We start from the raw sequence: 24,561 nt of genomic DNA on the forward strand, positions 1-24,561 counted from the left end.
GACACAAATAACAAAAACTATTTGCTGAAATATATACTACCTTCCAATAATTTACGCTTTAATAATATTTTAATCTATTTTTACTTTCTTATGTGTATTTTTTATGCTTATGATTCAAATCCCTTATGAAGAAAATCTGATATTTTATCGGCTTCTAACTATGAAGCGGACTACAAGATGTTTTGAATGGAACGTTATGACTATGGATTTGAAATAAAAGGTAATGGGTGCAATTAATGTAGCGGAGTATGAAAATGAAGCTTTTAATTGTTAAGATATAAATAATCTTAAATATCATATACACCATATGACACAGAAATAACTGTCTACTATAATATTTTAATCTATTATTCCAAGTTCATAATCTATTATTACTACTGCAGTATGGTAGACTATAACTATTACATTTACACATTCATTTTCTATAATTAACTATTTATTATTTATGATATCCTTATATTAAAAAATGTAAGTTATCTAAGAATCGCTAATTTAAATCAACAAATCAGAGTAAATCGTACTGAAGCAGCACATTATAGATATTTTAACGGATGAAAACAATGCATATTACTCCAGAAAACTGAACTAATTGATACCTTTTTCAACAGTGAAATTATACTCTGAAGAGCAAACCTACTATTAAAACAAGCTGAATCAGAGCCTTTTAGCATGTGATTTCTACTAAAATGAACCAAATATGCTAGTGTACTCCCTATTGATGCTCGTCCCCTCCCCGCATCATTTCTGCCCCCACTTCATCTCGAACTGCGCCGTGCAATGTAACATTTGCAAGATTTTCCATGACTGCAAATACTGTCACCCTTCTACTCATGCATTCAAGTTTTCAGGCAAAATTTAGTGTAAATCATGCGAATGCGAACAGGAAATGGTGGCCAAATGTACGAGGTGCGGCGAGGTCCTCAACGTATAAAGCTGTGTAATTTGTGGTATTTCAACGCTCATTCCAGCCGACATCGTACCGCTCTTCCACTGCCCCGACTGTACACGCTGCATCACTGGCACGCCAGAACTCGCAATTCACTGCTTCACCTGCGGCCGCTGCGCGCTGCCCGATCACTTGTGCCTCAAAAACGAGCAATGTAGCGTCTGTCTCGACGACTTTAATGGGTAGGGTGGGGTTACCGTTCTCGAGTGCCAGCATGCGCTTCACACGCAGTGCTACGAGAAGCTCATCTACTAGGTCGACGAATGCCCACTCTGTAGGTACCAGGCATCTATGGGGCTAGCAAGTGGCGTGCTTTCGCTGGCCAAGGAAAAGCTTTTCCAGGAGTACGTTGAGCAGAAGCGCCTGGACATATTTGTGGACTGTAAGTGTAAGAAGTGCACCTATCGGTTCATTTCGCGGGATCGGAATTGCCTGAAGTGCTTCAAATGTGGTTAATTTGCAGTCAGCAAGGGCGGGGTGCGCGAATACGAAGGGATCTATTAAAAGTATATAGAGTAACAATATGTGGAGGAGCCCGTGCAAATATTGGCAGAGTACCTCAAGCGAACGATGAAGGAGAAATACTTGCCGAAAGAAGTTCAATTTGTAGAGAATGATGCATTTTAGTAGCTTCTAGATGAGCTGGATGTGAAAAACGATAAGCATCTAGTCTAGCTGCTCAAAGACGTTGAGTTTCCGAATACTTTCCGGCTTTTGATGGAAAAAGTTTTATAGTGAATAAACATTATTATATAATATAGATTGAATGAAAAATATATTTATTAATGGAATTAATCAAGAATAAAATATAGAAATCGTTAGATGATAATTACATGATACCAGAAGACGTCGTTATCGGATTCTTATTCATGGTAATGCCAATAATGCTAATTTGTTTGGTTATTATTTTATAAAGTGGAGATTTTATTGTTAGTCTACGAGTTATTCTCAACCTCATATTTTAGATTTATTCTTAATTAAATTATTATGTATTTTATATCGTGAGGAAATTATTGAATTAAAGATTTTAAACATACCCGAAATAAATTATTCTGAAGTAAAATAAAAAATTAATTATTAAAAACAGTTGTTAAATAACATAATAAAATAACACGTATATATTTGAACTAGAAAATAATTGGAAACTGTCTACTATCAAAGCTGATATTATACAGCAAGCTGCAATAATCGATAATCCTGGTATCATAATGCTTCATCACAACATTCCTATATAACCAATAAACTTACTGAGAATTATCAAAGGGGAACTTTTGGTTGATTTATTCGCTCAAACAATAGTATAACGTGAAATCATTTTACGACTTTTAGACCGAAATAAAAACTATAATTTAAAGTAAAGAGTGCAACTCATACTAGATTTCGCGAAATAAATTAATGAAGATTCAAATTTGATATTCATTATTTTTGATAGTAAATTTAGAGAATACGTCCTTGAGAATATGATGTGAAAAATATTGTTACTAATATTGTATTATTGGTTGATACCATAAAATTCTTAGAAATTTATAACATATATCAAATATACGGTTAAAATCAATAGTAATTAAATTAACAGTGTCTCATTATTTTCAACTACATCAATAAATTCTATAATAAATTAAGGATATCGGTATATAATATTATAAACTCTTTACTTATAATAAAATGACCCTTCACCCTCTCTTAATTCCCACGCATGCTAAGCAAATATAAAACTGTCAAACTACTTCGTAAACTTACTTAAATGCATTAGCAGTCCGTCCCGCATATCAAATTGAAGCTATTGAAGTTGTATATTTTTTAGAAATTAATGGTAGAAAACACTTAACTCAGGCTGCAGTTATCACACCAGTTGGTGATAATTCTGCATTTTGGGCTCGTGAAACTTAAAAATTATTCAAAATTTGTAGTTTGCAAACATACTCCTAGGATCTCAAACCATACGAAATGCGCCGAATTTCTCATCTTTAAAACTATAAGTAATTGCTTCAATCGTCTAACTATTTTGGTTATTTCTTTAAATATTATTCACGTCCTGTTACAGGTTGTTTACACTAAATTTCTGGATGTTCTTATAATTGTGCAACCTGTAATCGTTTTCATATCTGTGTAAACTGCCATAATGATATATCACCAGAGCATCCCGTCAAGTATACATTATAAATTAAATGCTTGTTTTGTGATTTTATATAACATTTTGCTTCCACTTGTGTTAATTGTAAGTAAAAATTCGGTAATTATTGTTGTGATATCTGCTAAGTAAATACACACGAAACGGACTTTTCGACATCATTATTTCATTGCACAAAATGTAATTCCTGTCACTAAATAGACTTTGAATTTTGTGAAATATGCCATCAATGTAATAACGATATGGAGCATATTTGTGGTTCAGACCAAGTTTGCGTTGTGTGTTTTGAAAAAATGAGTAATGATCAAGTTTAAAGCGATTGTAAGCATTTCATGTGTTATAAATGCTACAGATTGAAAATCAGTGAGAATGACGTTAAATGTCCAATTTGTAAGAAAACTTTTCTACTTGAACAGGATTTAATTGGTTTCAAGGTGAAATTTTAAGAAATATACAGCTCAATGTATAATACTAATAGTGGTTTAATAAAAAATTAGTGTAATGATTGTGGAAAAGTTATTTATTAAAAAGAGAATATTATATAGTATTGTAAAAGCTGTAATTTTTACAATGTTGAAAAGTTGTATCATATGGACTAGATGGAAAAGGAACATTTGTTTGAACCTAACTTAAAAAGCATGAAATAGTATTTATTAGATGTTTACAGTGATGAGATACGCTCAAAGTTTAACTTAAAAGGTGCAAATGAAAGAAAACTAATTAGCGAAATATATAAGTTTTTGGGTATTTCTGCAGATAATCAAACAGCTTGTAAAATGATGCAGGTGGTGAAGGCAGGAATGAGGCTTGAGCAGATTAGAGTTGAGCTTAAAATAAGAAGGAATAGTAAAAAGTGAATAGGTAGTATTATAGATTAGTTCGGTAGTTTATAATTCTAATTATTATTAGAAACTTATAAAATAGTCGAAATTTAATATAATATCCATTCGTTTGTTTATCTATCGTGCGTCTTTGTTATCTCTCCTAATAAAATGGGCAGGATTATTATCTAAATTTTTCAGACACTGATATATAATAATAACGTAATGCTTATATGAAATTAATAATTACTACGCTTATATTTATGCTGTTTATTAGTAAGCCCTATGTGCTCATTATTCTATAGTTTCAGTTAGTTTTGTATATTGCTAGCTAGCAACAGATAATCTTATTTTTACTACTAACTAAGATTATTATGGGACTACCGAGAACAGGAAAAAATTAGAGTAGAACCGACGTGCACCAGAGTAACTCTAACGCTAGTACTAAATTATTTATTGCGACTTGCTAAAACCTCGGAATTTGAATAAATAAAATTATTTTATCACCTACACTAAATTTACTGATCTCAAGCTGCCACTGTACTGATATATATTTGTATTTTCATTTTAGCATGCAGATATTTGGACTTTGAAAATTGAATCACCCATGGGCATCGTTTTATTTTTCGTTAACCTCTATTTGCTATCATTATATGAATATTTTGATGATAAAAGTTATATCGTAAAGTTAGGACCTACGATACCAGCTTATTGAAGTTGAGATATGCTCTGATTTAAAAGGCTATATGTTTTATTAATTTTAAAGAGGTAGTTGTACATTCTGCGGAGTAGTGTCTTAGCTACTCTGCGTACCAGTTCTATATTTTTAACTCGTTATATTACCTGTAATAGGCGTTAATGGAATTTGAAATCATTAATCTATAGATTATGTTCCAATTTACACGAAAATAAATATTAAAACTTAGTGTTTTCAGAACATTACCGGCATAACTCGGGTTTTCTGCTACTATTTTGTACTTTTCTTCTTAATCTACCACGGCGGTCCCACCACATGCATTCCTGGCGCCCATTTTATCTGAGCAATTTGCTCACGGGTCTGGATGATGTAGATCTGGTATCCTTAAGCATAAATATCAGAAGTTCCGAGTACATCGAGCAGGTTTTTTATATTCCTGTGGAATGCGTGTAACCACGCACTGCCCTGGTGTAGGCAGGATCACACTCTGAGCTAGCGCTGTTGGAGTCTTTTATTGCCATTTATACAGGCGGATAATTTATTACCATCAGAAGCATCGCAGATAGCAAAGCCGGCTTCAGTATTGCAGTAGCATTATTCTGTTCTATTCCTGTACAGGAAGCGCATTTTCCATCTTTGAGAAAATAGGTTTTTTGCAAAGAGTGTAGGTTCTTTTCTGGTAGAATACGTCTATCACGCATTATAGCACGCGGTGTAGGAAGTTACTTACAGTAAATTCCCAGGGAGGTAGGCCAGCGGGTGCTTAGGGGTCCAGATCAGTTAGCGAAGTTAGAGATGCAGTCCTTACAGGTGGTGGAGTGGATTTAGTTTACGCTGCAATCGGAGTTTTGATTGCAGTTTTAGTGCAGGAGCTGCTGGTATCGAAGCCAACCCTACACGTCGTACCGGTTGCATTGTTATCGGCGCATGTATTCGTAAATTGCATACCAGGTAGTTCGTTCGGTGGCCGTGCTGAACTGAACTTTGTATACCATGTTCGTAATCCAGCCCTAGCAATTGTTGTGCCAGTTATAGAAGTTATCCTTGCAGGCTTAGCAGGTTGCTTTGTCTCCATCGTGGTTCAGGCGCCTGTCTGAGCAGATTTCGCAGGGACTTCCATATAAACTGTACCCGGCAGTGCATGAGGAGCAGGCGGTTGAGCTTATAGGGCTCGCAGTTCATTAATATTCTTGGTTACATTTTACGTATTTGTCATCTTCTACTTTGACGTCCCTTTGGGATTCCGTACAGGTGTCTTTGTTGGCAGAGCATTTCGTGCGAGATTAATGTCCACTGCGTACCAATCAGCGCATGCTGTGCATGCAGCTGCACTAGAAGACGTGTAGCAGTTCCTAGAAAATGCAAAGCAAGACTTAGAGTGATTTTCAACAGACTCGAAAAGCCACCTTTGTCACGGAATAGGGACGGGAATTATTGGTATCATCGTTGCCGATACATGTTTCCCGTTTGACTCTATCTGTCTTGCAGGTGGCAAAATTTCATATGCAAGGGAAAGATTGGTCATCAACACTATTGGAATACCTACGACCGATTAGAAATTTGTCATTCTTGCATTCCGAACAAGTTTCAGAGGTGCTACTGTAATTCTTGTATTCAGCATTTCAATCATCACGAATGCTAGCACTTGTAAGAAACTTGCCAGTTTCACAAGATTAACACTTTACTAACGCTTTTAGCTTCATTTATTTACAAGATGCTAGGTAAAAATCCTGGTAGGTGTGCAGTAGAGTAGCTAGAAACTATGGTTGTTTTATAATAGGAAAGACGCGTATAGTTTTTAAGAGGAGTTAAAAGTTTAAGTCTAGGTTAAAGCAGAATACAAATATTAGTAATAACATTAAAATTCAAATATGTACATATTTTGAAGATAAATTTATATTTTATTATCGCTTTTTATTACATACCTCGATAGTTCAAAGTGTATAAAATAGTTGACTATTGATACATTCGCTAAAATTTAATTTTTATCAAATTTACAATGATAGTACTGAGCAATAATAAATAAAATATTTCATAATTCGTAAGTAGTATATAAAAATCAAGGTCTTTTTAATCAATTTAAATAATAAACAATGTCAATGAATGTTATAAATTAGTTATAATTATGTATATTAATAAGTAAAATATACGATATTTTGTATTTTACGAACCTTTCTTCATAATGTTACTTAAAGAGTAAGTATATAAAGAAGAATGGAATATACCATAATAAAATATGCTTAAACTGTATTTTGGTAGCATAGCTACTTATAAATTCTACAATTAAGGTGAAAAATCGATATTTTATATACATGGTTTAAGTAACTCTGTCTAACTTTCAGCTCCATTTTTGAATTAACTTTCTAGACAGTATAATGTGTACACATTTGACTTACCAGGTCATGGGGATTCTGATATTTGCTTTGATTATTCGCTTGAGTATCTAGTATATATTTCTATCGAAGTTATAAAATTTTATTAGCTTGAGTCTTTTAATCTGATTGGACACTCCATAGGAGGATTAATCTCTGCAAGATTAAGTTATTATTTACAGAAAAATATTGAATAGGTAGTGTTAATTAATCCAGTTGGTGTATCATTATCTGACGTCAAATCACTAGGTTAAACATTAATGAAAAATGAAAAAATTTAAAATGCTTGCTTTCAATACCCAGCCCTATCAAAATAATTTATTTTAGGTTAGATGAAATTGCTTAATAACAATCATGCATATACTTTAGCGAACCAATATTTAAAAATAAATTACTACAAAATGAAACAATCTCACAAACTTATTCTTTAAAATTTCCCGTTTACTAATTAATAAAAAATACTACTTAGTTTTACACATCCTTTTTCAATAATTTTGAGCAAGTTCGACCAGATTTTGAATTCATAAAAAACCAAAGAACTTCTCCATAAATAAGCTAAGAGTGTGATGTGGCTTGATGCATATCATATGTGCACGATATCGATTCCAAAGATAACTGCCGGTCAAGTAATTTATGCTCTAAAGTGAAATACTAACTATAATCACATAATTTCTTCTAGTTTTTAGGCCTGCATCGCTTTCATATTTTACACTAAAACTACTATCTTCTAAAAGATTTATTTCCTTCAATATAAGTCTCAAATTATAAGACTAATCATTGATCCATATTCTACACACCATGTATGAAAGTATATTATTCCATTATTTTCACTATATAAAATGCATATAGCCAATATCTACTTTACACTAGTTATTTTAATATAAATTCCTACACATTTTTATTATTGCATAAGAAATATATTAATATGACACTAATGATAAATCTAGTTCTATATATCACAATACCTATAAATTTAGAATATTTATGATTAAAATCAACAAGATAATACCATTGATTCTAATTAAAATTTCACATTCCACTTATTTTTGTTCACAGCTAAATCAATTTTACTCCATTAAATTACGGTTCCTTTTCCATTTATTATATTATTATGCAATAAAAACCATACTCCTTTCCGCACCACCCCTACATTTGTGCCCTCTACATACCTACAAAATGCTGCTTGTGCTCCAGAACATACAGGCATTGACGTCTTTTTTCGCGGACACAAATGGGAAAATTTCATGGAAAAACAGCACAAACTGGTAGACTTCCATCGATTTTTGCTCCTGGCACGGTGTAACCTGCGACACCGCGCGGGACGTCGTCGGAATATCCCTTCGCGGGAACGGGCTCACGGGACGACTCTCGGAGAGCCTAGAATTCCTCCCAAAACTCAAATTCCTAGACCTCTCTAATAATACTTTTGAGACGAAATTGAAGGCCATCTGCGCCGTCAGGTCGCTCGAAATCTTCAGCATCCAAGACTCGAACGTCAACTTCGAGCTCCCGGACTGCTTGTGTGACATGCCAAACTTGAAGGTTTTAGATGTTACTGGAAACAATATAATAGGCAATATTCCAAAATGTCTTAAACTTGATAGTTTGTTCATAGAATGTAACGAAATAATGGACGAAATCGAAAATAATGAGATAAAGGAGCTATCATTTGGTTGTAATACTGATGTTATAGTTGATTATAATGCTTTTAAGGGGGTTTTGACCGGAAGTTGTACGTGTAAGGACACCAACAATTGCTAGAAAGTTTACAAAGGAAGATGCGGTAAGTACGTGCACGAGGGCTAATTTAGTGATGAGTGAGAAATAGGATGTCAGTTTAGGGCTAAAATTAAGTATTGTGATTAGAGTTGAACTGGTTTCTGAAGGAATATATATGGTTATAAGTTTTAGAATAGTTTTCACTATACATTTTCAAAATCGATTTTTATAAGCTTTTTAAGATCTTTCATGCACCCAATTAAGTAGTCTAAATCTGATATTTTGTGGCTAGCGCTAACGCAAAATCGGAGTCGGCTACTTACTAAAGGTACAGCTGGAAAACCAACGACCACGGTAATTATGTTTCTTTTAATCAGATAATCCTAAATAAACTTCATTTTTGCGATATTATAAAACACAACTGGAATTACTGGTGAATCTATATCGCCGTAAACGGTTAAATTCAGTTTTTAGAGGGAGTTTCTGAGATAAATTGAGTTCAATTTTAAATTATTAATTCGTTGTGGCGTTAAATTCTCAAAGGCTTAGAACACCTACTAAACACAAAGTGGTGATATCTTGGGATAAGCAAAAAAAGCTTATCTGACTTTAGAAATAATATTTTTCCCACCTGCAATATAGCCTCCAACTGAAGAAAATGATTTGGTAAATGTTCCCATAAGAATATCTATTTTTTAATGAGGAATACCAAAATACTCGCAAATACCTCTTCCAGTCGCTCCGACAGCACCAATTGAATGAGCTTCATCGACATAAAGTTTAATTGGATATACTTCTTTAAGCTGCACCAGCTTCTAAAGGTCTACATAACACCCTTCCATTGAATATAGACCTTCCACAATTACCCATACAGAATTATAAGAGTCAAAGTCAATTTACGTTAGAATTTCTTCTAAATGATCCATTTTATGACGAAAAACCATTAGTTTAGCACCAGAACGTTTGCATCCACTTACAATACTAGCATGGTTTAATTTATCTGATATAATCAAATCATTAGATCCAATTATTGCAGGAATTCCTAATGCGTTAGTATCATAACCCATTGAATAAATTGCAGTATCTTCTTTATCCAAAAAACTACTCATTTTAGCCTCTAAATCCTTTAAGAGGTCGTAATATTAATCATTACCTAACCCGTACTGCCTTACTGTTTCTATTAATTTTTCAGTAAAGTCTATCCCTGCAAATCCTAGATAATTATAAGAACCAAAATTTAATTTATATCCACCCCTTATTTGAATAACTCGTCCAGGGGCTGAGAATACCTCTTTATGGAAGCAGCTTTTTATCCTTGCTAATGCTGCTACATTATAAATCTACTGAAATCCACTCAAAGTAGAATAATAGTTAGAGTCTAATTCATGTTTTATACCCATTGAGTAGTCCTCGATTTGATCTCCATACGACTCTCTAGCATTATTAATAATAAGCTTAGAGTCTCTAGTGAGCAAAAGACGCTTTGGAAGAAAAAATTTTCTCAGACTCTATACAACTATTTAACTCAGTAGTAGGAATGCAAAATTGAAGTATGTAATTATTTTTTAGCTCAAAGGTGGATTATCAAACTCAGAATTAAAATAGTTTTTCATTTATAAAGACACTAGGTAGTAACTCTACAGTCTACAAAGTGTGCAAAAACACGGGAAAACGCTCACTGCAAAACTACTCTTGCCAGTATTTTTTAGATATCAGGCTCGCCATTAAAGGCGTGTTACTGAAAACTACTCCCTACAATTTTTCCTTGCTCTAAATCAAAATAAAGTCCTTTCTGACCTTATCGTTCAACGCGAATCTAATAGTCATTCATTATATTAACACGCCATCCAAGCGTTTTTTCGGTCTGTTTCCGGAGCATCACAACATTTTCTTTGAAAACTTAAAGCTATCTAGCTGCTTGTATCTTGAAAAATTCAATTTCTGCGGCATCTTTTTCATGTTTTTGCTAATAATAAGTGACCTAATTCATCAAATTCGTTACTTAGTTTGTAATTTCGTTTGGATGGACCTGCAGTAGGTAAGTAAGCTCTTATTCCAGCTAATTAGGCTATTATAGTAGTTAGTTTGCTTAGAAATCTTTAATTTAGTTTTCATATATTTAATTAGCCTCAAAAAGCTCTTAAATTTAGGCTTCGAATGTTACATTATTTGATACTTACTATATATCTAAACTAGATTATAGTATCTATTTTTAGAGCTATTCGGTCTGATTCTGATACTAAAAAACTTGCTACTGCAATTACTAAATCTATTGTTTTAATTATATGTTCTCATTATTGATTTAGAGCATTTAAGTTTAATAGTTATCTACAGGGCCTGTTGACTGACCTAAAAACTGTAATAGATCAACTGTATTACCTCCACCCATAAAATCTTTAAAATTTGATGTGTTTCCTTCTAACAGTCCAAACTCGTCTATATTTTACATTTAGTGTTGTAAATATTTAGTGGATAATTATATAATAATATATTAATTTTTAAATTAATGACGATTTAACTTTGGATGGTAAATAATTCTGGATCTTTGATGTATTCGTTTACCGACAAGTATCATGATAATTTTAGTGCAAATTTTCATTTAACAAATTCTTCATCGCTATCCACTATTTCAGCATTAGCAGCACAGTGTTCACCATTAGGAGGTTCCGGATTTACCCAGATAGAGACAACTGAAACACGTTGGATATGCTTCTCATCTCCTACTGGGATAAATTTTTTTCTGTGTACTAAAAAGAATATGCCTATTAATATTGCATAACGTAAAATATATGCTGTGTACAGATTTTATACTGTTTTCGTGCTTAGGAACCCGTTTTGCATTCCTGGCCAGACGATTAAGTGCTAGAAATTTGAGTAAAATGCGGAAAAAGTTCTTATGGAGTGAAGTTAGAAAATGGTCATTCGTGTCTGAACGAAGAAGAATGTGATTAAGTTATATCAAACGAAATATTATGAGCTGTATACCTCTCAATATGAATTTAATACATACAATATATATTAAATTCAATAAATTAACGATATTACCGGTCTAAAAATAATCAGTGAAGACGACTTCTGCCTCAAAATATTTGACTCTCTAAATTTTACAAAATTTTCATTCCTGGAATTTAATAATGTAAAATTATCACAGATTCACAACTTATTTATGTTGCAAAACCTGAAAATTTTGTCTGTTAGTCAAATGAATTAACGAATTTAGAAGAGATTAAACCGATGATATGGCTACTTGGGTTAAATATTGCTCATAATCATCTCCAGTTTCTTCCAGATCTGACTTAGCATAAACTAAAATTTTTCTAAGCGCAGAGTAATCCATTAAAGTATAAGACTTAACTTTTGCCAAATGATTCTCTCACAGGTAGCTAAATAAAATTTTATGATTAGGTGCATGAATAGATATAAGGGTTCCCTATTTTAAGTTAAAATTAACGTATGTTATCGATGTTCAAGATCAAGTACATTTGCGATATTATAGCAGAAATAGAACATATCATGACCTAGTTTGAGTGAAACGATTATCTCAGTGATTTTCCTGACTAAATAATTAAAGTCTAGACTTCAACTATGTATTTTCCTTCTAAAGTTTAGTGTTTTACTCTCTAAGAGTTTGAAGTTCTACTATAAAATTACTAAATAGTGATTATAACTATTGAATATCATTAGAAGCTAACTGATCTAAAACTGGGACGTGTGGTTCTTCAATAATTGATACTTCTTTCATTTCTAATTCTTTAGGATCCTTGTCGTCAAAATCCCAGAAATCACTATCCGCCTAGGCACCATTACCTTAGAGAATTTAATTTGCGGCAGATACTTGTTCTTAAAATGCACCTTGTTTGATTGGTTTCAGAACACAGTATTCACTAACCATATCTTAAATTTACTCCTCGGAAACTCTTTTCTACCAAAACTTCATTTCTAATAATTTAGCAGTAGTAGGGCGTTCCTTTGGGTCTTTCACTAAACAAGATTCAATAACTTCCTTTAACTATTTTGTGAAATTACGTTTCTAGGTACATTTAGGAGGGTCTTTTTATATAATTGCAATAAGAGCTTCCATTGCAGTAAGATTTTAATGAGGCAGCTGTCCATGTGCTAACTAATACATGCAAATTCCAAAAGACCAGATATCAGAAGATTGATCATAAAATTAATTATTTGCTATCTCAGGAGCCATATATAGTGGAGATCCTACGAATGTAGAACACTTAATTTGGTTAGAGAAAGGTCTGGCCATTGCTGCAACTCCAAAGTCAGCTAAAAAACATTCCCCGTTTGAGTCTAATAAGAAGTTTGATAACTTAACATCTCTATGTAGTTAGTTTTTATTATGAAGATAATGTAATGCCTATAAAACATCGTACATTATAGTAGATATTACTGCTTCTTCAAAGCCAATAGGTTAAAGAGTCTACAACATGTCTAGAACAGAAACCTTAAGCTACGGCATCACTAACCATAAGTAAGAAGAATGAACAAAAGATTAGTATAAAGGGCATACATTTTTATGCTTACAAAGAGAAAGATTTTTAGTTTCAGATTATAAAGATTCTAAATCTTAAGCTGAGCGATCTAAATTAATAGCTTTTAATGCACAAGGTTTTTCTTTACCATTTACATCAGTATATATGGCTTTAAATACCATAGCTTATGTACCTTATCCTAACATAGCAGTGATAGTATAATTACTCGCAATCGGCTCAAACTCCATTTGATTGTAGTGATAGTAAATTTAAAATATATAAAAGTAGTGATTTATTTTATAATTAAAAATATAATATTATATAAATATATACTAACTGCATATTAAGTAAAAAGTATAATATTTTAAATAAATAATTTTATATTATTCTAAACAAAAAATCGAATAATATATATATATATATATAATGTATTTATTATAATATATTTAAAATGTCTGAATAAAGTGCTGAAAATCATCAGTTTGAGTGCTCACCTTAGTAGTCTTAAAAGGGCTTTAGAACAACAAGAAGATCAGCTTAATTAAATATGACTACTCCTATTGTTTTGAATACTTAAAGATTACTATAAGAACAATTTTTGAAGACAGCAGAGTTAGATCCATATAACCCGCTTCATCATCCATAAGATTTAGCATTATAAGGGAATGATGTTAGTCGAAATCTTACTGCTAATACTTAGCCACTTCTTACAGAAGATGATGGAACTTCTGAGGCATAAGCATTACGCGAGTTAGAATAAATTTATATTAATGAGTTAAGAAAGGAGTTAGAATAGAATAGATCTTAGAATTTTACTTATGAGTAAAAATAAAAAATATTCGAGGCGGCTTAAAAGCGTTTTGAACGTCTTGTTGTTTAAAATTCATAAATGGCTGCTATGATGACAAGTGATGTACCAGAGACTATATTTAAATTTCAGTAAAGATACAGTGATAAATAAGAACGATTTGAATAAGGCTATGCATAAATTATAGATAAACATGAATTTTTGAGTAAATAGATGGATGAAATGTTAAGATAAGCGTATGAGCTTACTAGAAAAGATGAAATAGAAAGAGAAGAGTATATCTAGAGCAACTTTTAAAAATGGACTGAATAAGCTATAGTTGCAGGCGAAAAAGTTTCGATAAAGTATTAGTAAATAGATTAGCGTGTCTAGCAAATTGAATTATAAATATAGTAGTATGCTAACGAAAGAAAAAATATGACACAAAAATAATTAGATGAGACTCTTACTAAGAAGGAAGTTATAGAAAATGAATATTAGTAGGCACTATATGATAGGTAATAGATTAAAGAGTAATTAGAAGAAAAAGTTTTTAAAGGAAGAGACGAATAGTTTGATTAATATATTAAAATTAAATAAGAAGAGAATGAGAAAAAAGTATAAATTAAAGAAAAATGCGAATAACTTAAGATATAAGAAACAACTTTTAAACTTTTAAACTATGAACAAAAGCTAGGTAAATCATAATAGTAATTAGCAAAGATTTAAGAAGAGAAAACCGAAATGAAGTAAAAACAAGCATAACTATTAAAGGCTCGTACAGAAAGAGCAAAATTGAGCTTATAATAATAAGAGGAGCAACGTGACGAAATGAGAAAGTAAAGAGATCTTTAAGAAGATCAGCGCATGAGATAGAAATAGCTAGATGATGAATAGTAGAAAAAGCGCAAATCATTATAAGCTGATGTATCTCACTATAAAGAATAAGTGGTGACAAAAGCACAATTAACAGGTGCATTTGAAATCCCAGAGAAGATTGTAACTAAATCAACACCAAGCTCAATTCTTGCTATGCCAAGAGAATAGGCTATGTAGATAATTGTTAATTTCGAAGATCAAAATAGAAAATAATTTTTACCTGAAAATATTCCTAAAACTCCTAATAGTTAAGCAGGAACACCATCAATGCGCTTAAGAAAGCTTCCTACTGGGAGTCTTACACCTAAGCTCCCTGATGTACGCTCTTCATCGAGACCAAGAGAAGTATCATCAAATTCTCTTAAACGCATTAGTGATGCGAGTAATATTTATGCCAAAACTGAGGCTAAATTTGCTGTAAAAGAGAACGAAGTTATGATGAAAAGATAATATAATGAGTAGGTTGTAGAATTAGTTTAAGCTGAAAGAACCAGAGAAGAAGAAAGAAATTAATTTTTAATTTAAGAAAATGATGACGAAAAAAGAAAGGAGCTTGAAACAGTTTTTCAGTCAGAAAGAGATGAATTTGAGTAGAAACTCAAAACTATGGAGTAATACTATCAAAGTTAAGTTCAATGAAACATTTAATTTATTTTATATATTATTATATATAATATATTTAATATCAGTTATCCTCTAAATGAGTTAAAAGATATCCCAGTTTATGGAAATAACAGGTGGTTCTATAAATTAGGCCAAGAAGTATTTGGAATTTTCTGCTAATGATCTTGATACTGCTATTATGTTGTATTTTGAATCAGGTGAAGCGCCTGAGTAGTAAACTTAACATATAGAACCAACTCCACCACCTCAGAAATTATAATAAATCAACGAACCAGCAAAGAAAGGTCTTTTTGGCTTCGGTAAGAAAAAAATAGAATAACTTGAAGGTTCGAAGTAGGTCGATACAAAATCTGTGAATTAGTAATCTTCTTAATAACCGAGTACACAGCAATATACGAATATAAACTCTATTAATAGTTTATCTGCTAAGGATACTAAGGAGAACAAACTATTCAATGGTGGTGGTGAAAAAAATTCAGGATCCAGCACTTAATTCTATTAGCCACCAACTGGTCCTTATGAGCTACATATTGACTAATTTATTAATGGTTGTGTTGTTAAAGGCAAATTTTTTTCCTTTGAAAATCAAGAATATCGCTCTATATTTTAAGAATTATCATAGACAGAGTAAGTTCCAAGAACACTATTTGAACATTTACCACTTCATGATAGACCGGCTGTAGATTAAGAGATACATGCTTCTATAGATAAACATGAAGTCAGTTTTGACCCTGAAAAGTTACAAAATAATGAAATTTTGGAGAAGAAGTTGGATTGGAATCCAAATGAAACTGGTAGAACATTAGGAAATAGACCAACGTCTAAGGTTCCATAATCTCACTCAGATTCTCCAGTAAATTTAGTTTTTTAGATCGATGACACTAATGGTGATTGTAAAGTGAGAATTAGAACAACATAAGTATTTACTGTTACTTTAGACTCGACAACTTTAGTATCAGATATGTTGAAAGGGTTATAAAAAAATGGTGGATTACCAGGTCTTAATAATTATTTATTAGCAAAGGTAAAGTTAGTTAGTGGCCAATAAGTGGTATTAAGTTAAACCATTGAATAGGCTGGTATAAAAGGTAGATAAGTTATGGTCGATTGGTGAACTTATATTATTGTATTATAATTTTGTATATTAAATTGAACAAAAATGATAAAGCTAAAACGGTCCCTAAATAAAATACTAAAGCATGTTAACACATCTGCGTTAACTAAACTATTATTATATAATGAAAAACTATTTAATGTGACTACTTCTACACATTCGCTACAAATTGATGATAGTAAGTTATTTTTTACTTACATAGAGGATGCGGAAGATATTTTATCTAATATATTTTCAGATCTTAAAAATTTATATTTAACTGCATAAGAAACAGAGATAACAGATATTATTAGAGATTATGCAGATCTTTCATCTTTATCTGAAATAATATTTCAAGGGAATCATGTATATTTTCAAATGCTACTATAGGAGGTTATTTTTACTTAAACAAGGTTTGATGACGAACAATATTTAACAAGTATCAGTTGTAGATTTTATAATGCAGATGCTGAAAAAATATCACAATGCTTATTTATACCGTCTATAGCATATAGAAAATAGGTGGAACGTTTATCTATTAATTTTACACTTTCAAAATATGCAAAACATGCTCTAAATACTTATTCAGGACTTAAACAAATCACACTTACTATTACAGACGATAATAATCATGTAGTTGATTTGCCATTCTCAGAAAATATGGAAAAATTCACATTAGTTAAGTAATTGATTAATACTTTTGAGATAATAGATATATATACATCTTATCCTAATTTGATGTTCTTTTCTATTTCTTGCTCTATTGTTTAACATATTAATTTAAACTTTAGTAAGTAAGTTACTTAGTAATAATTATCTTCTAATCGATTGAACTAAGATATTTAGTTTAAAAAGAACAAAGTTATTTAAATAATGCAATAAAAAGGGTGTTTGGAAATTTTTAAGTTCTTCTCGATTTCTGAAATCCCTGTTGATCTTTTTATTTTAATGACGTCAAACTAGCCAAAGATTCAAGAGATATTAATCAGTTCACAATTAGTATAGTCCAATTATACAGTATAAAACTTTGAAAAATTATAAAATTGGTTGAATCCAGATGTATTTAATAAGATTATTTAAATTTATAAATATGATAAATTTAAGGCAACAGAAAATCAATAAGAATATAGGGTAGATGATGTTATTTTTGATATAAATCATTTTAATGAGGAGTATATACTTTAATAGAAGGCTACAAATTTAAAAGATTAGGTTTAAAAAACCTAATGGAATATTCCTTCAAGATCATCTTTTGTTATTGATGAGAGCAACATTGATCATTATTTATATTAACAGCATGATTCTATATTCCACAGATCTATTAAATCAATGGGAAAACCTCGAACAAATTCTCATACATTAATGTATGAAAAAATGATGCTATTAGCTGCCAATTAAAATAACAGTTCTAATACGGATTTAGAGTCAGAGTCAGAGTTTTATTCGTCGTCTTTCAATTCATCTTTATATTCTGAATCTAGTAGCTCAAGTTTAGTGTCACAAAGTATTAAATATGGTCGTAGAAAGATTTCTTAGACAAATTTAAAACAAGTAAAATAAACGCCAGTTTTAGATGATAATTAAGTTCAAACTGTACGTAGAAGTTCATTTATTTAAGACAATCAGGATATTTTAACAAACTGGACTATGGATACTAATATAGAAATACCTGTTTCAGAATCATTTGTTTCATATACAAAACCAACATTATATTAATAAATTGACTAATCCATAATCAAAAAATCATACACTGAAAATGGAATTAGCTTAGATCAGTATATATCGGGTACTGAATTATAGGATGATTCATTAATTTAAGAAGAACCATAGCATTTTGCCCACGATGACACAAGGTATTACTAGAAAAAGAATAAAAAAATACTAAAAAGATCTTGGTCTTCAATTCAGTTTTTTTCTATAGAAAAAACTAAGCAACATTTTATATTTTAGAAAGGTGTATCACAATTTATAAATGTATATTTACGTAATGAAAAATAATCAATAATAAGATCTTTGTACTTATAACTACCATTTTGTAAATTTAGCGAAATTAATTAAACAAAAGCGATTTTCAAGAAGCTTTTAGATAATTAATGTATAAGACAAGATAAAAGGGAAAAATATTGTTAAAAATCAGTTAAATAGCTAAAAGAGCTTATAAATGAGTAGGATATATTCTTTAATACAACGTAAATTGATGAAGATTTTGAGTTTTCAATGGTTTAAGACTTTACATACGATGAACGTTAACATACATTGAGGGATGAAAAATAAGAATTTAAAGATTAATATTTCACATTTGATACTTTTTAGTAATAACTTTTTAATAATTTCTATGATAAGTAAACTATGGATCCAATGAGAGTATAAAATTCTATCTTAAATGAAAATAATAAACAAGAACGTCATATGTCGATTATTCCTAATGCCCATGTTTAAAATTTCCTTAGTATGAATTTGCCAGAAAAGATGTTCGGAATTACTTTAAATAAACATAAATTTTAGTTAAAAAATGATGAATAAGATGAAATAGCGATTTAAGAAATTGAGTAAAATACAACCGCTGTTCATATATCTATAATTTTATTTGTTATTGCGATACCATAAGGTACTAAAAAATTAATCTTGTTATAAGTACTTTTTACTGAATTTACATTCAATTTTTTAATCAATCATTTATCTTGTTTAGAAGAATTAGAATTGCAAGAATTGCCATTATTATCAAATGCCACAACGTCCAGTCAGTCCATATAAAAATTAACTTTACTAGACCAAGGATATTTATCTATTTAAATTTTAGATTCACTATTCCCATGTTTAAATGATTTTTTCGGTGGTAATATTTTCTTAGATAATGATATTATCCATACGATGAATTTATAATTTATTAGCATTAGTTAAAGCAAGAATTTAAGCAAGAAGGCTTTATAGTAATTTATTTAAGGAAATCAATTTACTTTGCAGTCATTAAGTTTGGATAACTGTCCAATCCCTTTTATTTAGTGCCAAATGAATAAACTAGAGACACTTAATTGTAAAAATATTATATATTCTTATTCAGAATATTATATTAATAATTTAAGTTTAGGTCACCTTGATTTTTTGTAACTTATTATTTAAAGTCCAAATATGTAAACTGCGTGTTATAATTAGATTACTCAACAATATTAAGGAGTATTTGATTACCAGAACTAATTCAATGTTATCAATACACATTATTGTAGCTAAATGGTGTCGGTTATCGTTGATTCACCTCTTGTCCAAGTTATCAAAAAATTTGTATCACGAGAATGTTTTATTTAGATTATGGAGTGATTTTTATCTATATTTAATTAGTATTTTTAGTTATTATTTTAAATGGGTTGCGTTAACTCATAAAATATTGAAACCTTTTAACCAAAATAAAATATTTTACCACCATGGATGTAGGCTAATTATTGTGAATAAAAAGAACAACCTAGTTTACTATAAACAAATTTATCAGCAGAGTTCATTTAATAAAATGATAATAATTGTGAAAATATGTAAAAGTAGTTATTCGTAAGGGCACAGATAAACTCTAGAAATGGCTCAATTTAAACTTAAAAAATGAATTTATATGATTATTCAATAGATTAATCTGTTCAATGGTAGCCAAGTCAAAGGGGAAGTTATAGTCAATCATTTCATCCAATTCAGACAGCATTAGACAGTACAATGTCTACTATCATGTAAGATATTGAATGAATCATTATCCAAGATAACATGCAAAGTTTGGACTGATGTATGCAAGTTTATAGTTTTTTGAAAAAACTAATAAATATGATATTATTATATACAGTGAAATACTAAGCAAAAATGAGTGATAAAAAATTATTTAGAGTGACATCACCTGGATAGATAGCAGTTTATGATACACGATTTATATATGCTGAGCATATGGAATATTTTTTAGCATAGGAGAAAACTTTTTTAAGTAAAGAGATTTAACAATTAGTGAAAAAAGAGTAGAAATATAAGGTTTAAAATGAATCATACAATAATAGTAAATCTACAAATTCTAAAGGTGAAAAATAAATGAATTAAGACTAAATATGTTAAATAGTAGGAAAATTTTTCAATCACTAGTGAGATTTATTAAATTCAATTAATGATTTTAATATATCTTTATAATTATCACATGGAAGAAGCTTTAATTCTAATTATCGATGTTAAAAATTATAGTTTAATAGTTCTAAGCATTTATCAAGAGTAATTACTTCTATATCTTAGATGGTTACTTATTTCTCTTCTACTGGTTTTGTCCAACTACTCCAATTTTTCCTATCTGGATCTTCTTTTTAGAACTTCAGTACTTTTTTAAATTTAGATTTAATTTACTCTTTATTTTCTGTTAATATTACAGGTTAGGGTTTCGTTATTACGAATGTTGGCTTATCCATTAGTTCATAGATTTCTTCATACTCAGAGTTACTAAACTACGCCTACCATGTCTAAAATTCTTAAATAGATGCAAAAATCCAATTATTTTTTTCTGAATATTTTTAAAATTTACCCCAATATCCATTTGTACATGATTGGCCTTTGAATACAATAAATGAATACTAAGCACGACTTAGTGCAACATTTACTCTACATCCATTTTCAACAAATGAGTCAATCCCGCTATTTTCCGTTTTTACATGTGAAAAAATAATAATTTATCTCTCATCCCCTTAAAATGCATCAACAGTTGATACTAAAATACCCTCGGGAAGCATTTCTCGAAGAAAGTCAGACTATGCACGATATGGTGTGATGACACCAATTTATATTAGTAGAAATTAACTTGAATTCAATAAATATACTATAAAATCTTTAATAGAATATGCTTCTATTTTATTTACTCTTGATTGATTACATTTTTCATCTTGTGATTTTAAGTGAAAGGTCGCTACTGGAGGCATAATACCAAAATTATTCTTAAAATTATGCTTTATTTTTATCTTATTGGAACTAGCTGGAAGATTTTTATCGTAGTCCTCTTTTTCAAACTAATAATCAAGTAATTTTTGTTATAATATAATTAAATAAGGATCAATATTAGTAACAACATTTCCATTATAAAAAAACATAGAAGATAGTGCTGAGATATGTTTATTGCATCTATATTATTCCCAAAGAGATATAACCTCCATTCCAGCTTCTATAAATCTTTAAAAAATTGATTTTTCAATACTTTAAATTGAAGAAATAGGGGGTAATTATGCTGGATCTCCACATAGTATGATTTTATGTGATTAAACTAAACTTGAAATATAAATATATTCAAACTCTTTCATTTAACTTGCTTCATCTACAATAACTAAATCAAATTATTAGCATTAACATTTAGAAATACTTGAGCAGGTAACAAATGAAGCAAAACATGATGGATTAAAAGTATCTCTTTAATAGTCAGAGAGATTTTTGTTTGCTAAATTTGAGCCTAACCTTTAAAATAGCCGTTATGGAATATCTGTAACTGATAATCTTGCTAAAATATTATCAATTGCAGTATTGGTAATAGCAGTGACTAAGATTTTAAATTCGTCACCAAATAGATAATACAAGTGCTAAATTAAATTAACAAGAGTTTGAGATTTTCCGGATCCAAAAACTCCTCGAATTAAAAACAATGTCTAATAACTATTTTCTTATACATATGAATCAATAACAGTTTTAAAAGCTTTGTATTAATAATCATTTAGTTATACACTTGATTTGCTTGGAATTTAAAAATCATGTATTTGATACTCAAAATTCTATAATTATATGTCTTTTGATAAATTTTTATTATATATAGCAGCTAAATTCTTTAAAAAGTTTAAGCTAAATTAATTGAAATTCTATCTTTAAATCGTGTCAGTGAGTTAATTAAAATATTAGAGCATAAGTTAAAATTTACTAAGATGAATGAATGATAATTTTTTTCCATTTTTATTATAAATATCAAAAAGTTTTGGGTTTAACTTGCTGAATGGCAATAACCACACTTCTAGCGAGTTACTTTTTTCATAACTATCAAGTATAAATAAATGCATTTATTATTCAAATTAACTAATATTAACTATAACAGCGATTAAATCATTTTTACTAAATTTTATTTAAGTTTCGAATTAAAGCTTTAACCTCGCTTCTATTGCGTTTTCAGTTTAATATTTATTCTTTGGATAGTAGAAAAAGTTTCCCTGAAAATATTCTAACGTATTCGCGATTTCTATTAAATTATAAAGCAACTCACAAGAGATTTATTGCAAATTTGCTAAAAAAATATCATTGAGTGTATTCACTGCTTCAAAGTTGTTATATTTTTTAAGTAGTTCTAAATATGACTTTATTTCGTTCCTTTAAACTGGGAATATAATTTATTATTTACAAGTAAGAAAATTTATAGAATCATCAAGTTATCTATTATATTTTTCGATATATAAAGAGTTTTAAATCGGTTTACAATTTTTTTATGGAGGTTCTATACTTATTGTTGAAGTAATATCTTACTGTTCTATAATATGTAGTTAATTTTTTGGTTATGTTTGTTAGATCAAGTCACCTACAATAATATTATGTTTAGACTTTGCATTAGATAGTTTTATTTTCGATATTTATAGCTCATCTTACAGTTAAATTAAGAACAAAGTGGTGGTAATGATATCGTCCTTCAAGTTTTTTTCTTCATATTAAAAGCTAGCTACTATTTTTTACGTAGATACATCTTTTATATAAAGTGTATTATTTTTTATTAACAGTAGAGCATCTATCCATTTTTTAACCTTTTATGTTTTCTACTTGGTGTACAGTACATTCATATATCTAAAAAATTAATATTATATACAGATATAACTCACTTTGTTATGAAGTTGAATCCAGTTTCCCAATGGTCATGACAACCAGGGCCTCTAAATATATCATATTAAACCTTGTCTTTCTAAACTTTATCACTTTAATAAAGCCTCCAGGATGGGTATCTTCGGTTAATATTTTTAACATTATATGTTTGACACCCAGGTGAGATATCGTTTGATACTCCAAATTATTTCATATATAATTTATCTGATCTATCTAAGTTATTAATAGTCATTGGAACAGATTTAATTTTTTATATGCTATATTAATTTGGTGGAACAGATTGATTGTCATTTACTACTTAATCAATATATCGTTTAGTTCTAGAAAATATTTTTGGTACAACCTAGGCCTTATTAAATAATGTGCTAGGTATATTATATGATCCAGGTCCAACATCTTTAGATTTTTGGGTTTTCGGTTAAATTCTTCTATCTAAAACTTAAAATGCTTATCTTATATCATTTTTATCGTAGGAAGACATTTATGCGGTTAAATCGAATGTATATATAATGTATATTAATTTCAAATATCATTAAATAATTGAACGAAGGTCAATTTCAATTTTTCCATCTCTTGTTCTGACACCTTCCTCTAGGAGCTTATTCATTTCCTTCTAATCGTCATTTGCCTTAAAAAGAACTTACCACCTGTTTTAAACGCTACTTTTGGTAATAGGTCTAGGCTTGAGATCTTATAAACTGCAAAGTTCACGATAATTAGCATAAAAAATAGACTAGAATTATTCTGATTTTCTGAGTTCTCGCATTAACGATTTCTCTGCATCATTTACTGCAGACTAGTATTACTTTTCTAAATATTATGCTTAATCAAAGATATCTCTGGCAAGGCGTAAAAATTATTACACTGTTTGAATCTAATTTGCAAGAACTAAATTAAATAAGGTTGAAAAATCCATTTGAGACTATGGATAATTTTAATGTTATGAAAAGTCGAATGGTGTTGAAAATAATGATGCGGATCCTCTTGAATTAATACAAGCCTGTAAAGCTTACAATATGTTACGCCTTGTTTACCCTATCACCGGAGTAGCACCTAAATAAGTATGAGATTTGGTATTCTCCATTTTTATATATAGTTAATAAATATAAATTGTAAATATATAATTTTGACTTAAATAAAAAATATTTATATTGAATATAAT

General features: G+C 29.9%; 19 protein-coding genes across 19 annotated transcripts; 11 read left to right on the top strand and 8 right to left on the bottom strand. All coding sequences in view use genetic code 6, as the record gives it.

Moving 5' to 3' along the window:
• Positions 1-466: 466 nt before the first annotated feature.
• Positions 467-1,684, top strand: SS50377_20215 (RING-finger domain-containing protein; the record flags this gene model as incomplete). The annotated part of the gene is made up of 1 exon (XM_067904160.1): positions 467-1,684. One exon carries the CDS (start codon positions 467-469, stop codon positions 1,682-1,684), a length of 1,218 nt encoding a protein of 405 aa, XP_067767642.1.
• Positions 1,685-1,731: 47 nt separating this feature from the next.
• SS50377_20216 (Transmembrane domain-containing protein) lies at positions 1,732-2,415 on the top strand (the record flags this gene model as incomplete). Its single annotated transcript, XM_067904161.1, has 1 exon — positions 1,732-2,415. One exon carries the CDS (start codon positions 1,732-1,734, stop codon positions 2,413-2,415), a length of 684 nt encoding a protein of 227 aa, XP_067767643.1.
• Positions 2,416-2,611: 196 nt separating this feature from the next.
• SS50377_20217 (RING finger and CHY zinc finger domain-containing protein) lies at positions 2,612-3,934 on the top strand (the record flags this gene model as incomplete). The annotated part of the gene is made up of 1 exon (XM_067904162.1): positions 2,612-3,934. One exon carries the CDS (start codon positions 2,612-2,614, stop codon positions 3,932-3,934), a length of 1,323 nt encoding a protein of 440 aa, XP_067767644.1.
• Positions 3,935-4,189: 255 nt separating this feature from the next.
• On the bottom strand, positions 4,190-5,116 carry SS50377_20218 (uncharacterized protein; the record flags this gene model as incomplete). Its single annotated transcript, XM_067904163.1, has 1 exon — positions 4,190-5,116. One exon carries the CDS (start codon positions 5,114-5,116, stop codon positions 4,190-4,192), a length of 927 nt encoding a protein of 308 aa, XP_067767645.1.
• Positions 5,117-5,288: 172 nt separating this feature from the next.
• Positions 5,289-5,795, bottom strand: SS50377_20219 (uncharacterized protein; the record flags this gene model as incomplete). The annotated part of the gene is made up of 1 exon (XM_067904164.1): positions 5,289-5,795. The coding sequence occupies one exon, from the start codon at positions 5,793-5,795 to the stop codon at positions 5,289-5,291; it is 507 nt and encodes a 168-aa protein (XP_067767646.1).
• Positions 5,796-5,906: 111 nt separating this feature from the next.
• On the top strand, positions 5,907-6,551 carry SS50377_20220 (uncharacterized protein; the record flags this gene model as incomplete). Its single annotated transcript, XM_067904165.1, has 1 exon — positions 5,907-6,551. One exon carries the CDS (start codon positions 5,907-5,909, stop codon positions 6,549-6,551), a length of 645 nt encoding a protein of 214 aa, XP_067767647.1.
• Positions 6,552-6,777: 226 nt separating this feature from the next.
• SS50377_20221 (Alpha/beta hydrolase family protein) lies at positions 6,778-7,614 on the top strand (the record flags this gene model as incomplete). The annotated part of the gene is made up of 1 exon (XM_067904166.1): positions 6,778-7,614. The coding sequence occupies one exon, from the start codon at positions 6,778-6,780 to the stop codon at positions 7,612-7,614; it is 837 nt and encodes a 278-aa protein (XP_067767648.1).
• A 529-nt stretch (positions 7,615-8,143) lies between these two features.
• SS50377_20222 (Cyst wall protein) lies at positions 8,144-8,788 on the top strand (the record flags this gene model as incomplete). Its single annotated transcript, XM_067904167.1, has 1 exon — positions 8,144-8,788. The coding sequence occupies one exon, from the start codon at positions 8,144-8,146 to the stop codon at positions 8,786-8,788; it is 645 nt and encodes a 214-aa protein (XP_067767649.1).
• Positions 8,789-8,886: 98 nt separating this feature from the next.
• SS50377_20223 (Serine palmitoyltransferase 2) lies at positions 8,887-10,299 on the bottom strand (the record flags this gene model as incomplete). Its single annotated transcript, XM_067904168.1, has 1 exon — positions 8,887-10,299. One exon carries the CDS (start codon positions 10,297-10,299, stop codon positions 8,887-8,889), a length of 1,413 nt encoding a protein of 470 aa, XP_067767650.1.
• Positions 10,300-10,361: 62 nt separating this feature from the next.
• On the bottom strand, positions 10,362-11,135 carry SS50377_20224 (uncharacterized protein; the record flags this gene model as incomplete). The annotated part of the gene is made up of 1 exon (XM_067904169.1): positions 10,362-11,135. One exon carries the CDS (start codon positions 11,133-11,135, stop codon positions 10,362-10,364), a length of 774 nt encoding a protein of 257 aa, XP_067767651.1.
• Positions 11,136-11,192: 57 nt separating this feature from the next.
• On the top strand, positions 11,193-11,591 carry SS50377_20225 (Sybindin-like family protein; the record flags this gene model as incomplete). The annotated part of the gene is made up of 1 exon (XM_067904170.1): positions 11,193-11,591. The coding sequence occupies one exon, from the start codon at positions 11,193-11,195 to the stop codon at positions 11,589-11,591; it is 399 nt and encodes a 132-aa protein (XP_067767652.1).
• A 329-nt stretch (positions 11,592-11,920) lies between these two features.
• SS50377_20226 (uncharacterized protein) lies at positions 11,921-12,217 on the top strand (the record flags this gene model as incomplete). Its single annotated transcript, XM_067904171.1, has 1 exon — positions 11,921-12,217. One exon carries the CDS (start codon positions 11,921-11,923, stop codon positions 12,215-12,217), a length of 297 nt encoding a protein of 98 aa, XP_067767653.1.
• A 10-nt stretch (positions 12,218-12,227) lies between these two features.
• On the bottom strand, positions 12,228-13,418 carry SS50377_20227 (Kinase, STE STE20; the record flags this gene model as incomplete). The annotated part of the gene is made up of 1 exon (XM_067904172.1): positions 12,228-13,418. The coding sequence occupies one exon, from the start codon at positions 13,416-13,418 to the stop codon at positions 12,228-12,230; it is 1,191 nt and encodes a 396-aa protein (XP_067767654.1).
• A 203-nt stretch (positions 13,419-13,621) lies between these two features.
• On the top strand, positions 13,622-15,475 carry SS50377_20228 (uncharacterized protein; the record flags this gene model as incomplete). The annotated part of the gene is made up of 1 exon (XM_067904173.1): positions 13,622-15,475. One exon carries the CDS (start codon positions 13,622-13,624, stop codon positions 15,473-15,475), a length of 1,854 nt encoding a protein of 617 aa, XP_067767655.1.
• A 61-nt stretch (positions 15,476-15,536) lies between these two features.
• On the top strand, positions 15,537-16,574 carry SS50377_20229 (uncharacterized protein; the record flags this gene model as incomplete). Its single annotated transcript, XM_067904174.1, has 1 exon — positions 15,537-16,574. One exon carries the CDS (start codon positions 15,537-15,539, stop codon positions 16,572-16,574), a length of 1,038 nt encoding a protein of 345 aa, XP_067767656.1.
• A 45-nt stretch (positions 16,575-16,619) lies between these two features.
• SS50377_20230 (uncharacterized protein) lies at positions 16,620-19,868 on the top strand (the record flags this gene model as incomplete). The annotated part of the gene is made up of 1 exon (XM_067904175.1): positions 16,620-19,868. The coding sequence occupies one exon, from the start codon at positions 16,620-16,622 to the stop codon at positions 19,866-19,868; it is 3,249 nt and encodes a 1,082-aa protein (XP_067767657.1).
• Positions 19,869-20,653: 785 nt separating this feature from the next.
• Positions 20,654-22,594, bottom strand: SS50377_20231 (DNA helicase; the record flags this gene model as incomplete). Its single annotated transcript, XM_067904176.1, has 1 exon — positions 20,654-22,594. The coding sequence occupies one exon, from the start codon at positions 22,592-22,594 to the stop codon at positions 20,654-20,656; it is 1,941 nt and encodes a 646-aa protein (XP_067767658.1).
• An 800-nt stretch (positions 22,595-23,394) lies between these two features.
• Positions 23,395-23,880, bottom strand: SS50377_20232 (uncharacterized protein; the record flags this gene model as incomplete). Its single annotated transcript, XM_067904177.1, has 1 exon — positions 23,395-23,880. One exon carries the CDS (start codon positions 23,878-23,880, stop codon positions 23,395-23,397), a length of 486 nt encoding a protein of 161 aa, XP_067767659.1.
• A 48-nt stretch (positions 23,881-23,928) lies between these two features.
• SS50377_20233 (Bromodomain-containing protein) lies at positions 23,929-24,483 on the bottom strand (the record flags this gene model as incomplete). Its single annotated transcript, XM_067904178.1, has 1 exon — positions 23,929-24,483. The coding sequence occupies one exon, from the start codon at positions 24,481-24,483 to the stop codon at positions 23,929-23,931; it is 555 nt and encodes a 184-aa protein (XP_067767660.1).
• Positions 24,484-24,561: the final 78 nt, after the last annotated feature.

This window comes from Spironucleus salmonicida, chromosome 1 (genome assembly GCF_000497125.1).
Source record: "Spironucleus salmonicida strain ATCC 50377 chromosome 1, whole genome shotgun sequence".
NCBI classification, from domain to species: domain Eukaryota; phylum Fornicata; order Diplomonadida; family Hexamitidae; genus Spironucleus; species Spironucleus salmonicida.